General features: G+C 45.7%; 2 protein-coding genes across 6 annotated transcripts in view; both read left to right on the top strand.

Annotated features, from left to right (window-relative positions):
• Positions 1-14371, top strand: part of LOC149331173 (uncharacterized) — a 298912-nt gene that overhangs the window by 160699 nt on the left and 123842 nt on the right. The window lies entirely within an intron of this gene.
• LOC149331175 (papilin-like) overlaps positions 1-14371 on the top strand; it is an 86602-nt gene that overhangs the window by 12518 nt on the left and 59713 nt on the right. For 4 of the 5 annotated variants that reach the window (XM_089556363.1, XM_089556364.1, XM_089556362.1 and 1 more), the window contains exons 5-8: positions 9750-10206; positions 11260-11430; positions 12257-12634; positions 13943-14219. In XM_089556363.1, coding sequence (XP_089412489.1) covers positions 9750-10206; positions 11260-11430; positions 12257-12634; positions 13943-14219 — 1283 coding nt within the window. The remainder of the gene's footprint in view (positions 1-9749; positions 10207-11259; positions 11431-12256; positions 12635-13942; positions 14220-14371) is intronic. The other variant, XM_089556361.1, reaches the window with a different exon arrangement.

The following is a 14371-nucleotide window of genomic DNA, read 5'->3' as shown; positions in this document are numbered from 1 at the left end:
GAGAACTTTCCTCACCGTTTGATACTGTACTTCCTTACCAGCCTGACGAGAGATCTGAGTGTCCACCGTTTCAGAGGCTGCCAAGCATGCCGAGGAGTGCCGTCAGCTCGCTCGGTCCTTAACGTCCGGGAAGGAGGGGCGTCAAAAATTTCGCTTCGACACCGCCCACTCGGCTCACAGTTTTCTACCCGGCTCTCTCGTCTGGCTTCGCGTGCCGTCTACCACAACCGGTCTTTACTCCAAACTTCTCCCGAAGTACCACGGACCTTACCACGTCGTAGAGAGCATTTCCGCGGTCAACTAGATTGTCGACCCCGTGTCACCCGCCACAGATCAACGCCGACGTAGCCGCGAGACTGCTCATGCGTCACGCCTAAAGCCGTACTATGAGCCATGTGTATTGTTGTCTCCGTGACTCGCCAGGATGGCTTCGCCTTCAGCCGGGGGTTATTGTAAAGAGGATGATGAGCAGCGGCGGCAGCAGCACCGCCAGCGCACGGAGTTCGTTGGTTGGGTTCATGACCGAAGCTCGGACCGCCCTTTTGGCTAGCTGCCCGTAGGCTATTTCCCCGGAAATTGTTATATAGCATCACACAGGAATGACACAACAAGAAGGAACGATTTATTCAGGCAGCTCTTTTTATAGCCCGCCGGTGAGGTGACGTTGTGATCACGTGGTCATGACAAGGTTTGCCGACGACGCATCAGCTCTCCCCCTTAAAGAGAAAGCGTACAGGTGGCCGTCGCTGTCTGGTTGATCTTCGCAAACCAGGCGGGCCAGTTTCCGTCCCGGATGCTTCTGGGCTATCCTGCGACGTGGTGGGAGCGTCGTCCGCAGGTTCCCGCTTGCCAACTTCTCCAGGGGCTCTGTCTTCTGATTCAGTCCGACGTCTCAGTTGGTCCAAGTGCCGCCGCTGAAGACCTTGCTCCGAGTCAACGGAGACCATCCTGGAGCCCTGTTGAACATGCACTACTCCTGGAATCCACCTGCGACCTGCTCCGAAATTGCGCATCCAGACCGGTTCTCCCACATCCAATTTAGTCGCACCTACTCTTGGCTGGCTTTCTGCCGATTTCTCACCGGGCGTGATGCAGTCCATCTTTGTTCTTATCTGGTAGCCGAATAAGTGTTCCGCGGGCGACTTGCCATCCTTAACAGGCGTTCGGCGATATCGTAACAAAAACCGAGCTATACGCATTTCCAGGTCTTTTCCAGGGTTTTTCTTTAGCCCTTCCTTGAGCGTACGCACAGCTCTTTCTGCTAAACCATTCGATTGTGGATGATAAGAGGCTGTTGTGAGTTGATTTACGTTGTTTCGTGCCAGGAACTCGCGAAAAACGGCGCCCACAAATTGTGGACCGTTATCTGAAACGAAGGTTTTTGGAAGGCCGAAGCGTGCAAATATTGACCGTAGTGCGTCCACCGTTGTTTGTGATGTGGCAATTTTCATTGGAATTGCTTCTATCCATTTTGTTTCAGAGTCTACGACGACCAATACCATATGTCCGTCCATTGGGCCTGCGAAATCTGCGTGTAGTCTGCTCCATCTTTCCCCGGTTGCTGGCCACGCCAAAGGTATCTGTGCTGGTGGCATCGCACCGGCCTGTGCTGGCGTCGTTGGCCTCCCGGGTGCGATGCGTGACGAAGGAAACTTGTGCTGGACTGGCACATTCGGCGCAGATGTCCTCGTTTGCCGCACCGGTAGCACACCGCGTGAAGGTGTTTGCATGCCCCCTCGGTGTGCGACTCGCCACCACACCTGCCTCATGTATCGCACTTCTCCAGCCTTGGGCGCGGCTTCGATGAACGGCTCTTTTGACGGGCAAAATGTACTTCTCCTGGCTCTGAAGAGTGCATGCTTTTGGCGTTCTGGGAGGCTTTCTGTGCCGAGACAACAAAGTCTTCCGCCTCTTCTAGTGTAAGCTTCCGTTGAGTCAGTAAATGTCGCCGGACGTCTTCATCTTGCACACCGCACACAATTCTGTCCCGTAACATGCGCTCCAGTGACGTTCCGAAGTTGCACTTCTCCGCTAGCCGCCTAATTTCCGCAATGAAGTCCTGGGCAGATTCCCCGTCTTTTTGCGAGCGCCTGAAGAAAGCGTAACTTGCAGCGATCTCGTTAACTTGCGGAGCGTAGTGGTCTTCCAAATGCTGGACGACTTCTTCGTAACTCAGCTCATTCACTTGTTTTGGATGACACCGCCCCTGCACCACTCGCACCGCACTTTCAGTGAGCGAAGCTATCAGCATCGCTCGCTTCTTCGTTGGTTCTGCGATGCTATGGGCTTCAAAGTAAGCCTCCAGCCGAACACGATACGTAGGCCACGTACCTTCTGCATCCGTGAATTCCGGTGGCCGCCCAGCACTCATTCTTGCGCACGTAAGTTCGCCTAGCGCCGGCGCGCTATCTCGTCGCCACTGTTATATAGCATCACGCAGGAATGACACAAGAAGGAACGATTTATTCAGGCAGCTCCTTTTATAGCCCACCGGTGAGGTGACGTTGCGATCACGTGGTCATGACATGGTTTGCCGACGACGCTTCAGAAATCATGCTACAATATATATATATATATATATATATATATATATATATATATATATATATATATATATATATATATATATATATATATATATATATATATATATATATATATATCAGGGGGTAAAGCTGAGCCAGCAAAGCGGTCCACGCATGTAAGTCGCCATCTTGGACGCCATCTTACAGCACGTTAATGTGGGCACAGTTTTTTCTCGCGAAGTCAAGGATGGGTGAAGTTTGAACTTGAATTCGGAAAACTGCGGCAGACAAAATAATTTTATGTCACTCATACGCGTATTTTCTATGTTTTAAATACGTTTTGTAATCTTTAGCATACTGATTGTGGTCATTTCTTTTAATATTGGGTGATTCTGAACATGTTCACGAGTAAACTGAGAAAACGCTCTCGGAGTTTCGGTTTTAAACTTCTGCTTTCGAATCTGATTTCAAGTTGCTTAAACTATGGGATCAAGGCACTTAATTCAAGGAGCTGCATACGACAAGGAGTCGCTCGCGCTCTCGTGCACCGCGATGCCACCTTCGTGCGTTGATGCATGTCAAAAGCTCCAAAAGAATCGGACATTTCGCATGATTTTGTGAGTAAACGTGGGAAGTGGTACATATGCACAGTTCGCGACAACTGTGTACTGCAAAGGGTGTGAACGAAAATCTCCTGTTCTCGGAATTTCTCTTTAAAGGCCGATGACACGAAGCGAATCAACCTTGCTGCCGTTTATTTTTTCACAGCATTCGGCTTTCTTGACGCCATTGCCTCAATCTGCTTGACAGAGTACACATTGGTGCTACTTATAAAGGATGTAGGTGTTCTTGCTTAAATGCATTTTTATTACGTTTTTCAGCCCTAATGCATGCGGTAATTAAAGGTAACACTGTTGAAATGAACGGCCCCGCAAAGACAACGGCAGAAGAAGAAGGACAACACATACCCACTCTACCAACTGTTTATTAGACAGAAAAGAGGCACACTAATGATCCTCAGCTCAAGCATGTGACACAGCTCATTATCGCTCCGAACAGAGCCAGTGACAGGAAATCGGCATGAAAACAAGACAGCATACATGTAATCGCAGGACACTTTTGTATCCCGTGCGTATAAAGCACCAGCGGCACTAGCTTCTCATAAATAGGTTTTTAAACCAAACAGAGGAATAAAAAAAATCTCAGCAAAAAAGTAGTGTCATACATTACAAGCAAAAGCACAAAACACAAAAGCACCACAACAACCAACCAAGCACCCACAACTTAGTGTGCACAATGCTACACATCGAACGAAAGTTTCTCGAGCGGTACATGCTGTTTCATATATTTCTGCCTCCACCTTGTTTCAGTCGTTTGTGATGAAGCTCTGGGCGTTGCTGTGTACGAAAAAAACCCATTATGAGATAGTCCCGCGCAAGTAAAGACACGGCGCAGTCTTGCTCGGCGAAGGCGAAGGATAAAAAGAAATGCGAGAGGCCCGCGGTAGTTTAACAAACCTTCGACATTTAATATAACAAAACGCTGAACATTCAAAAGAAATCAGGCAGAGCAGTTGCTCCATTTACCTTGGGCATACGTTTCCTTTGCGAATTGTGTTCGTCCTTTTGGGGCCAAAGCGAATTTCCGACGTGTATTTGCACTCGGCAACAGAGGACATGCAAAATCCCGCGCGCTCTACGGACGAAATACACTCCAAGCGCGTCACAATCGCGGTACTTGCCTTCAAATAACAATTCAGTTTACACAAGCCACCTACATGAAACTGCAGTCGGTATGCGACACTGCATAAATTGGAAATGGTCTAAACGCGGCGATTTTCCCGTTGTTTACAGCAGTTTAGAGTAGTCGATAGCTACTCTGCATACCGCCATCTTCCCACGGTCTACGTTGCCAGGTTCCAACTCCGTTCTTTGTCCAGATTAAGAGAGTGTCTAAACAGCTGGCAACATACACAAACCGCTGGATCATGGCGGCGTTCATGCGTTGCCCACTGGTATGCATGGGCTCAATGGCCAGCTTTCCCTCTAGAGTTGATTATATTAACTCTATGATATATATATATATATATATATATATATATATATATATATATATATATATATATATATATATATATATACATACGCACACACACACACACACACACACACACACTGGGTGTTCCAGCTAACTTGGACCAAGATTTATAAAAAAACTAAGCGTTCTTGAGAACTGAAATTGCGTGGATGTTATTAGGGTTTATCTTTTTATCATGATACAAAAGAAAATATTGAGAATGTGTGAAAACTATATTGGTGACAAACGAGGACTCCAAACAAAACCGCTCTTCATTAAACACAGCATGCTTAAAGCAGATAAAGTTTATTATTTCAAACTACTTCAGTGGATTTATAGAAATAGGCTGCACACAATACCTGTAGACAGTTGCACTTCATACCCAATACGTAGACCACACCATCTCAAGCCCGCCACAAGAACTAATTACGGAAGGCAAACATTGAATTATCAAACAATTAACATATTAAGCAGTGATCACTTTAATGTACAATACACACAATCCTTCCACAACTTCAAAAAGAACTGTAAAAAGCTATTAGTGGGCAGTGACATTGCATTCTCTTTTTGTTAACTTGCGCTCATCCCTGATAACACATGTAACCTCAGCTACGTTGCATTATGTTATGTTATTTCTATTATTTATGTTATATTATGTTATGTTATTTCTCTCTTCGGTTGTAAAATATATTTGCCATTGTTTCAGCATGTACCCTACACATCAGTCTAAACCTTGTTTTTTTTTTCTGAAATGCTTCTATGTACTGATCTATTTGCTGCATATGCGATTTATTTTTCGGACCAATGAATTGTGGTTTTTCTTTTCTTTGATTGGCTTCTGATGTAAGCCAATTTTGTTATTACATAATACCTATTGCATATGTCTTCTCTGCCTTTTTAAGATATACCATGTTCAAGAAAAACTAATGATTTGAAGACATGTGATCTGAACAATTTAATTTTTTTTGCTTTCTGTTGTGTGCTAAAAATATGTTTAGCAAATATGTGTGTAAATGACACGTCATGCTGCCTTGAACTGTGGGGGCGCAGAGGCTCTGTCAGGCATTTTGCCTTTACCTCCGCCCCCTACACGGAGAGAATCCGGGAAACAATAAACAAACAAAAACAAAAAAAGTTACAGTACCATTTTTTTCGCTCCGCCTATTTGAATAATTAGTCCAGATGAATAAATCAAGTTTTAAATACAGCTTGAAACGTTCAGGCATCAATATAAAAGTTGTGGAGCTCCACAAATTTTGACCAAACCAGGAACTTCCGAAGAGCAAGTACGTCCTGTGTACGTCCTTCCTTGTTTCTTGTGTCCCGTCCTTCGCGCTGCTCCACCACGATGATACAGGAACTTCCAACGAGATCGACTTAGCGTGGCCGATTATATTCGGAAAAAACGAAAGCCCGCGAAGTTTAAAAAATACCACGAGACAGGGCGCTCCATGCGCCCGAATGCGTCGCGGTTACAGCGCTCTCATCCGTGCTTTGTAAAAAAGCATCACTCGCTTTGCGCCTTTCGTGCTGCCCAAGACAGGGCTTCGCGTTGTGCTTGGTTCTGAGATAAGCGACAGTGAGTTCGGGCGGCAGTTGATAGAAAGCGTGGCTTCTGTTTTTCCTCGTGGTTCACACGACGTTATCAATCTTGTTATACGCATTTTTGCTTGTTGGGATCTTGCCCCCAAACTCGAACTCATGAGATTGTCATCGTTCTTCCGCATGCATTCTGCTAACGTGAAAGCGCAATTATCGCCGCAGAAACGGGAGCGGCGGTTTCTTTCAACTGCCGCCCGTGCCCATTGGCGCTTATCTTGGAACCAAGCTCAATGTGAAGCTCTGTCTTCGGCAGCACGAAAGGCGCGAAGCGAGTGATGCTTTTTACAAAGCACAGATGAGAGCGCTGTATTCGCTGCGAATTCGGGCGCACGGAGCGCGCTGTCACGTGGTATTTTTTAAACTTCGCGGGCTTTCGTTTTTCTCGAATAAAAACGGCCACGCTGAGTCTACCTCGTTCAAAGTGCATGGGTTGGACAATATTTGTGGAGGTCCACAACTTTCCTATTGACACCTGAGCGTTTCAAGCTATATTTAAAAAGTTAATTTATTTATCTTGACTAAGTAATCAAATAGGAGCAGCGAAAAAATGGTACTTTAACTTCAGATAAACCCTAACAACATCCACGCTATTTCAGTTCTGAATAACGCTTAGTTCTTTTATAAATCTTTGTCCAAGTTAGCTTTGACGCTCGGTATATATATATATATATATATGGTACACTTTCTAACACTCTGCGGATATCTAACTTCATTTTTGGGCTTATATACATTTCCCCACATATCCCCTCCTAAAAATGCTACAACAGTGACACAATTTTGTGTGTATTCTGTGCATTCATGTCACCTCTGCGTGTGTGTGTGTGTTTAATTTTTGTTTCTTTTGGCCATCGCAGTGCCATTTTCTGCATTTATTTATTATTTTATCCTTTTTTTCACTCCTGCAAACGATGAACCTTTCTATGTGGTCACCATATGCGAACCTCATCTGGTTTTCGGGGCCACACAGACGCGGCTAGAAGCCATACTGACACACAATTGGCAGGCACTTTCCTTCTTTTGTTAACCGCACCCACGCTTTTTCCCCTAGTCGCGTGCCCTTTCAAGCGCGCCTCCCTCTTTCACCTCTTTCAAGCAGCGCCTTTGCTGATATTTTTCTTGTTCAAGCCCCCTGTGTGCCATGTTCAGTGCTATAAGAAGATGCGTCCGCGCACTGTATAATCATTCTTGAAAAACACCAGTCCCTGGTTGAAACGTTGAATAAATCTGTTCAGTTTTTCCATGTGACTTCCCCAACTTATATATATATATATATATATATATATATATATATATATATATATATATATATATATATATATATATATATATATATTTGTTTTATGTGTATTTCTCTGCTATGTGCTTTGTATTTCTCACCTGTTCTGTGCCCACTAATAGGGGATGCATTAGCCAAGTAAAATCACTAATCACTCCTGAAGAAGAACGGTCTTCGGATCGAAACGTCGTAGTATGGCTTGATACGCTGGGCATGAACGGTCTCCCGTCCGCGGCGGCGGAGATCAGGAGACAGCATGAGGAGCTCCACGACATAATTAACCGGAGAGGTGCGCTCCAGTACACGGTAGCGACCATGGTACTTGGCTAGAAATTTTGAGGAGAGACCGGGAGTTCCCGAAGGGATCCAGAGCCACATAAGGGCGCCAGAAGAGTAGTTCGGTGAGGTTTGGTCTTGGTCGAGATGGGAGCACTGGCGATACTGGCTGTCAGTCGTGAGTGAGCGGCCGATTTGGCGGCAGGCTTCGGAGTGTTGCGCGGCTTCGGAAACTGGCCGATATTCGGATTCATCAGGGTGGTAAGGGAGAAGTGTGTCGATAGTAGCAGAGGGTTGACGGCCATAAATAAGTAGGAGGAAACGAGAGAAGCCGGTGGTGGACTGCGTAGTTGTATTGTACGCATAAGTGACGTACGAAAGGATGAGATCCCAATTCGTGTGGTCAGAAGCGATCGATGTACTTGGACAGCATGTCTCCGAGGGTGCGGTTAAATCGTTCACCGAGGCCATTTGTCTGCGGACGATAGGCGGTGGTGGTTCGGTGAATCGTGTCTCTTTGAGAAGCGCTTTTACCACGTCAGATAAGAACACGTGGCCTCGTTCACTGAGCAGTTCACGAAGTGGACCGTGACAAAGGATGAATCGGTGAAAAATGAAGGAGGTGACGTCCGTCGCTGTGGCAGCCGGAAGGGCAGCAGTTTCGACATATCGCGTGAGATGATTCACCGCCACAATAGCCGAACGGTTGCCGGCTGCAGTGTATGGAAGCGGAATGTATAAATCAATGCCAACGCTGTCGAATGCGCGTGGAGGGCGCATGATAACGGCTGCCGCTCTTCAGCAGAATGATGGGGAGGTGTCTTGCGACGTTGGCAGGGAATGCATGAGCGCACGTACTTCATGATGAGGACGTACATTCCGCGCCAGTAGTAGCGCAGTCATATACGGGGTATAGGTGTTGAAAACGCCCGCGTGATCGCTGGGGGGGGGGGGGGGCAGCATTTTTGGGGAGGCGAGAGCTCGTCAAGCTACACCCCTAGCTTTTTCTCTCTGCCTCCCTCATCCTTGTGATGAAAAATAAAGGCATTATCATTATTATTATTATTAAATATGCGCATGTGTCCGAGCGCAAGTGGCGGGGAATAACGACCAGCAGCTTGAGGCCTTCGGAGCTGTAGTTGCGGCGATAAAATATATCTTGCGCATCGGGGGCATCTTACCTCGGCTCCTCCACCAAATGTAACGGGGGGTTCATTACGAGGTACTGGGGCAACACGAATGGCGACGGCAACAGACCGGGATCAGGTCGGCGAAGCACACACAAGCGTAGCGCTGGCAAAACTCGCGAGAGCACTGGCACCTCGTCTTCGTCTTTTCAGTCACCGGACGCCTCTTCTTTATCCGTACAATATATATATATATATATATATATATATATATATATATATATATATATATATATATATATATATATATATCAGGTAAAGTGCCCATAAATTGAAAAACATAACATGATTTAATTCGGGACATTTTGGCTGGAGGGCCAGTCTATTTCGAGTGGGAGAAAGGCTCACTCAAAAAAGGTTGGTCCTCTAGCCGAAACGTCGTGTATTAAATCCTGATATGTTTTTCGGTTTCTGGTGACTATTTGATATTAATCATGAAACTGCCAGGAAATCACTTTTGACGCACACACACACACACACACACACACACACACACACATATATATATATATATATATATATATATATATATATATACCAAGTCTATTGGATCCATTCGATCTTATATATATATATATGTATATATATATATATATATATATATATATATATATATATATGTACCAAGTCTATAGCATCCATTCGATCTTCGCCCCCTTCTTTTATATATGTATATATAATCTTGAGCTTTTTGTGCGCCGTTCTTTATTTAAAGCTGCTAACTTGTCATACTTTCCTTCAGTGCCGTAACTAAGGCTCATCTCGAAGATTGCCGCAGTTTTAAGCCTAGGTTTGCATGTTTTCCAGATGAAATGAGTCCTCGGGGAGACTGCGATAACACCCTCTATGGATGTTGCCCCGATGGCAAGACGTCGGCAAGCGGTGCGGGCTTCGAAGGCTGCAGCAACTGCACCAACTCCACGTTTGGGTGTTGCCCTGATGGCATGACTGCTGCTGCTGGAGGGGCGTTTGAAGGATGCGTTGAGGGTTGTGAGGCCACGAAGTACGGCTGCTGTCCAGACAAGATCACAGCGGCTGAGGGACCCAATTTGGAAGGATGTGGAAACTGCACGGACTCACTGTACGGATGCTGTGAAGATAACACGACCCTCTCGCTAGGACCCAGTGGGGAGGGTTGCTGCATGGTGAGCGAATTGGGCTGTTGCCGTGACAACATCACAGCAGTCACTAAGGATGGATGCCTGTGCAATGGCGCAAAATATGGATGCTGCCTAGACAACGTCACCATTGCCGTGGGTCCTGAGTACGTATGAATGGGCTCGACTGAGATGAAGATTATAGTTTGGATAGGTCCTAGTTTTGTGCTAATTGGTTCATGGTCTTATATCTTTAAAAGCCACCTTGAAGAGACAAGACAACCAACAGAGCAGACATATAGCGTGACAGTGTCCGTTTCTTAACATTTTTAACATTTTTACGTTTTCGTTTCAAGATCTATACGTCAACGAAGTGTGTTGAGGGTGCCTTATGAGCTGTTTTCACTTCATGGGCTGTTGTTTCTAGCTGTGAGCTTTGTTAGAGAACGTCGGGAGTCCATGTTAACTCTGGAAATGTAAAACAATGTGTGGAACAAGATTGAATTATTTTGCATCAAATAATCTGAAATTAATGGCAGAGTGGCAAAGCTTGAAGAAACTGTTCTTGTGGTTCTTCCTTGACATTTATGAGGTCCAAATGTGTATATCTTGCTGAAATTGAAAGTATGTTAAATTTCATTTTTAAAATTGCTAACACTTTGGAAGAGTGTTGGAAGGGTTTAGCATTGGATATTTGTGTTTCAAAAATCAAGTAAGATAGAGGGGAAGAGGGAAGGAAAGAAAGAAGGTTGAATAGAAGAGTGGTCCATTTGACTGCCCTACACTCGGGGAAGAAGAGGACATGTAAAAGAAAAAGAAAGGGACGGGCTAAGAGGCAAGGAGATCACATACCTGCGCTGCAGAGTCTCAAATCTGCCGCAGAGCACGACACCCTGAGAAGTCTGAATGGTGCCTGGCAAGCCTTCAGCAAAAAAAGCTTAGTCAATGAGAAGCCCATGTTACGCCCCATTTTCCAAAGACGCCTTTGTCATTGCTACCGATGTTCTGTAGAGGAGCGTAGACAATCATTCACGCTTCTTCGCTTACATGCTTGAAACTTAACGGCCTGCATAACCTGAATTTTGAGGCAGCATCTGAGAAGGACATGAGCGAGCCCAGCTTATTCTCGCTATTCTGCTTTTTGAGTCAATATCTAACATGGCGAATGAACTGGAGTTGGAGGGCATTCACGGATGGCATTCATTTGCTTGTGCACCCAGCTTCGAGGGATGCACTTGCGAGCTCTATCTCTTTGGCTGCTGTCCCGACAAGAAATCGCCTGCAGAGGGTCCTGACTTTGAAGGCTGTGTCAACTGTACCAACGCGACCTTTGGATGCTGTCCTGATGGCATCACGGCTGCATTGGGCCCGAACTTTGAAGGCTGTGAAGGGTATGCAAGTCGGTGACATTCCTTGTGGATATTTAAGTAATATGCATTGTGGGGCTAGTTCGACCATTTGCAGAGTTACTTATGAGGCTAGCTGCCCAATGGTCAGATTCTTTTGCTCATAGAGCACTGCAGAGTGGTACATGAGTCAATGATGATACCAGCAGCTTCAGCAAGGCGCTAGATGCGTGAGGTTTTACAAATAGTTTAAAAACAAAAGAGCTTGATATTTTGTGAGTTTTTATGGTGCAATGTAAAATGTTTACTGGCTGATGGGCTTTGCTCTAGGTGTGACATAATGGCAATGGCTCTCTAAAAAGCTTAATTTTTCACTTCTAGACCCTGAACCTCTGCTGTAGGTGATGTGGAATAAACTTGCAACCATATTCCACTGACAGTCAGGGTCTTGAACTGCAGCTTGGGCTTGTTGGTGATCCATCTCGAAGTAACAGCGCAAAAAACACAGACAGGACACATAGAATAAGAAGACACCACGAACGCTGGCGGTGTCTTCTTATTCTATGTGTCCTGTCTATGTTTTTTGCGCTGTTACTGCGAGACAGGGTCTTGAATTCACAGTGAAGGAACAGTAAGCGCCATACTTTTAGGCTTTAGGCTGTTAGTAATGCCCGAAATTTTAGAACCTGTGCAGAAGGGACTTGTAGGAACCCCAAAGCAATCATCATGTGAGGTTTTTACCTGCGAAAGTCATCATGGTTAATAGCCTGCACCCTTTCCGCGTCCATGTAATCAGAAGCTTACGCCATTCATAAACAGTTTTTAGGCCTGTAAGAATTTCTCAAGCTTTTTTTAACTTGCTCAATTACAGATATGAGGCCAACTGCACTAACACCACGTTTGGCTGCTGTCCCGATGGACTGGAGGCCGCAGAGGGCGAGAACTTTGCTGGCTGCGCAGTGGCATGTGAGAGCACTCCGTTTGGCTGCTGCCCAAATGGATTGGCTCCGGCCTCGGGCATTGGCTTTGAGGGCTGTGACAACTGCAGCGAATCTCTATATGGTTGCTGTGCTGACAACACTTCATTCGCCCTCGGCCCTGATGGTGAAGGATGTTGCTTCCATGCCGAGTTTGGCTGTTGCCACGACAACAAGACGGAGGCTCGGGGACCGGACCGTGCTGGCTGCAGCTGCCACACAACACCACATGGCTGCTGTCCTGATGGAATCGCTGTAGCACGTGGCCCCAGGTAGGGTGGAATCTGTGTCTGTGTCATGCAGTAAGATAGGCTAATGCATTGACTTAGGCAGGCTTCAGTGCATTCGACACATGCTAATAATGCGTCCTTGATGTCGCACACTCCGTGTTTTCCTGTGCTTCACTTCTATGCTCATCTCCTCTCACCAATGTCGATTTGTGTGCACTTTTCCTTTTCACCACCCTCTTCGCAGTTTGAATCGATGCATTACCTGTCTTTTCCGTAGGAAATGCCTACCTCAGCAACAAGTGAAACATACTCAACAGCATAGTGATTTTAATCATTCGACCTGCTTGAGCACTGTTGCCTTGCTAGCCATGTTCCTGTCCAGCCGGAACACTACCACTGCTAAAGTTGCGAGGACGTCTATAAAATATGTAGTGAAGCTACAACATGATGAGCACTAGTCAAGTGTGCTTCTCAGCAGAGTCGTCTCTCCTGTCAATTTTGATCTATGGCCTGTGTTCTACTCTGGTGTGCTTTCATTTTCTCTGCTTGTTTATTCATTTGTAATCTACCTCATGGGTTGGGTCATACACTGTATAGTAGGACAGTAAAACTGAAAAAGAAAAGCACACACGGTGGGATGCATTGGTTGTAACAAAAGAATTCATAGAAACTACTGAAGAAAGCTTTCTTCAATATGTCTATGAAACATTAAGAAAAATACACATATTCAGCCGAAACATTCGGCACTACAAGTGGTATAAATGTGAAAAGATGCACAATGTAATGAGAGGCATTATAAACATGTAAAGCAGAGAAAAAACTTTACATGTAATTCTACACATGAGAAGTGATGTGCAGCTCGCAGATTGAAAGGTGACTGACACGTTTGCATAAAAAGGTGTGTGTGCACTTATGCCTGTAATGTGCAATGTTAGACTCTTATATTGAGGCATAAAACACAAATCTCGATATAAGGAAAGGTGTACGCTCTGCTCTTAAGCTGCACGTCTTAAACCTTTACATTGAGGTGTAAAATCTACACTTCTAGAGTCGACGCTTGATAATTCGAACTAGAAGGAGATTGAAAATAAGTTATGCCAAGTTTGAAATATGGGCAACTTCTTTAATTGCTAATACAGTTAGTGCAGACAGGCCTGACTACATTTCAAGTAAACTAGTTCATTGAACTAAATGAGTTCAAACTAACAGTAATCCACTGTAGAAGATGTTGTACAAGTGTAAATACAGGTGTCCCTCAGTATAAAGAAAAATGTAACCTCTTCTCATGCTGCGTGATTACTAGAGAGCTAAATTCGGTTTAACACTGTTGCACACTTCTCCCATGGCCAGGTATTATGGGTGCACCTGCCACAACTATCTATACGGCTGCTGCCCGGACAGGTACACGCCGGCCAGCGGTCCCAACTTTGAAGGGTGCATCTGTTCACGGCTGCTCTACGGCTGCTGTCCCGACGACTATACTCCGGCTGAAGGCCCCGACATGGCGGGTTGTCCGTGCTCGATCATGGAATTTGGCTGCTGCCTTGACCAGCGCACGCCTGCCCGGGGACCCAACCTGGGCGGGTGTGGCTGCGAGACCATGCCATACGGATGCTGTCCTGACCAGGTGGGCAGATAAGGAGCTTCTCCTCATTGTGAGCTCACATCTGGCCTTGAGGGAGAGCAAGCTCTTGGATAGAGCACTTGTCTTATGATTCAGCAGTCCCGGCAATGGCACAAAGCCACAGCAGTGGCTAAGTATCTGTGGCATTTGGCTAC

This window comes from Amblyomma mixtum, chromosome 8 (assembly GCF_055824585.1).
Source record: "Amblyomma mixtum isolate Tamu chromosome 8, ASM5582458v1, whole genome shotgun sequence".
NCBI lineage: Eukaryota > Metazoa > Arthropoda > Arachnida > Ixodida > Ixodidae > Amblyomma > Amblyomma mixtum.
The sequence above is the reverse complement of the archived record's forward strand: the minus strand, read 5'-3'. Positions and strand labels throughout refer to the sequence as shown.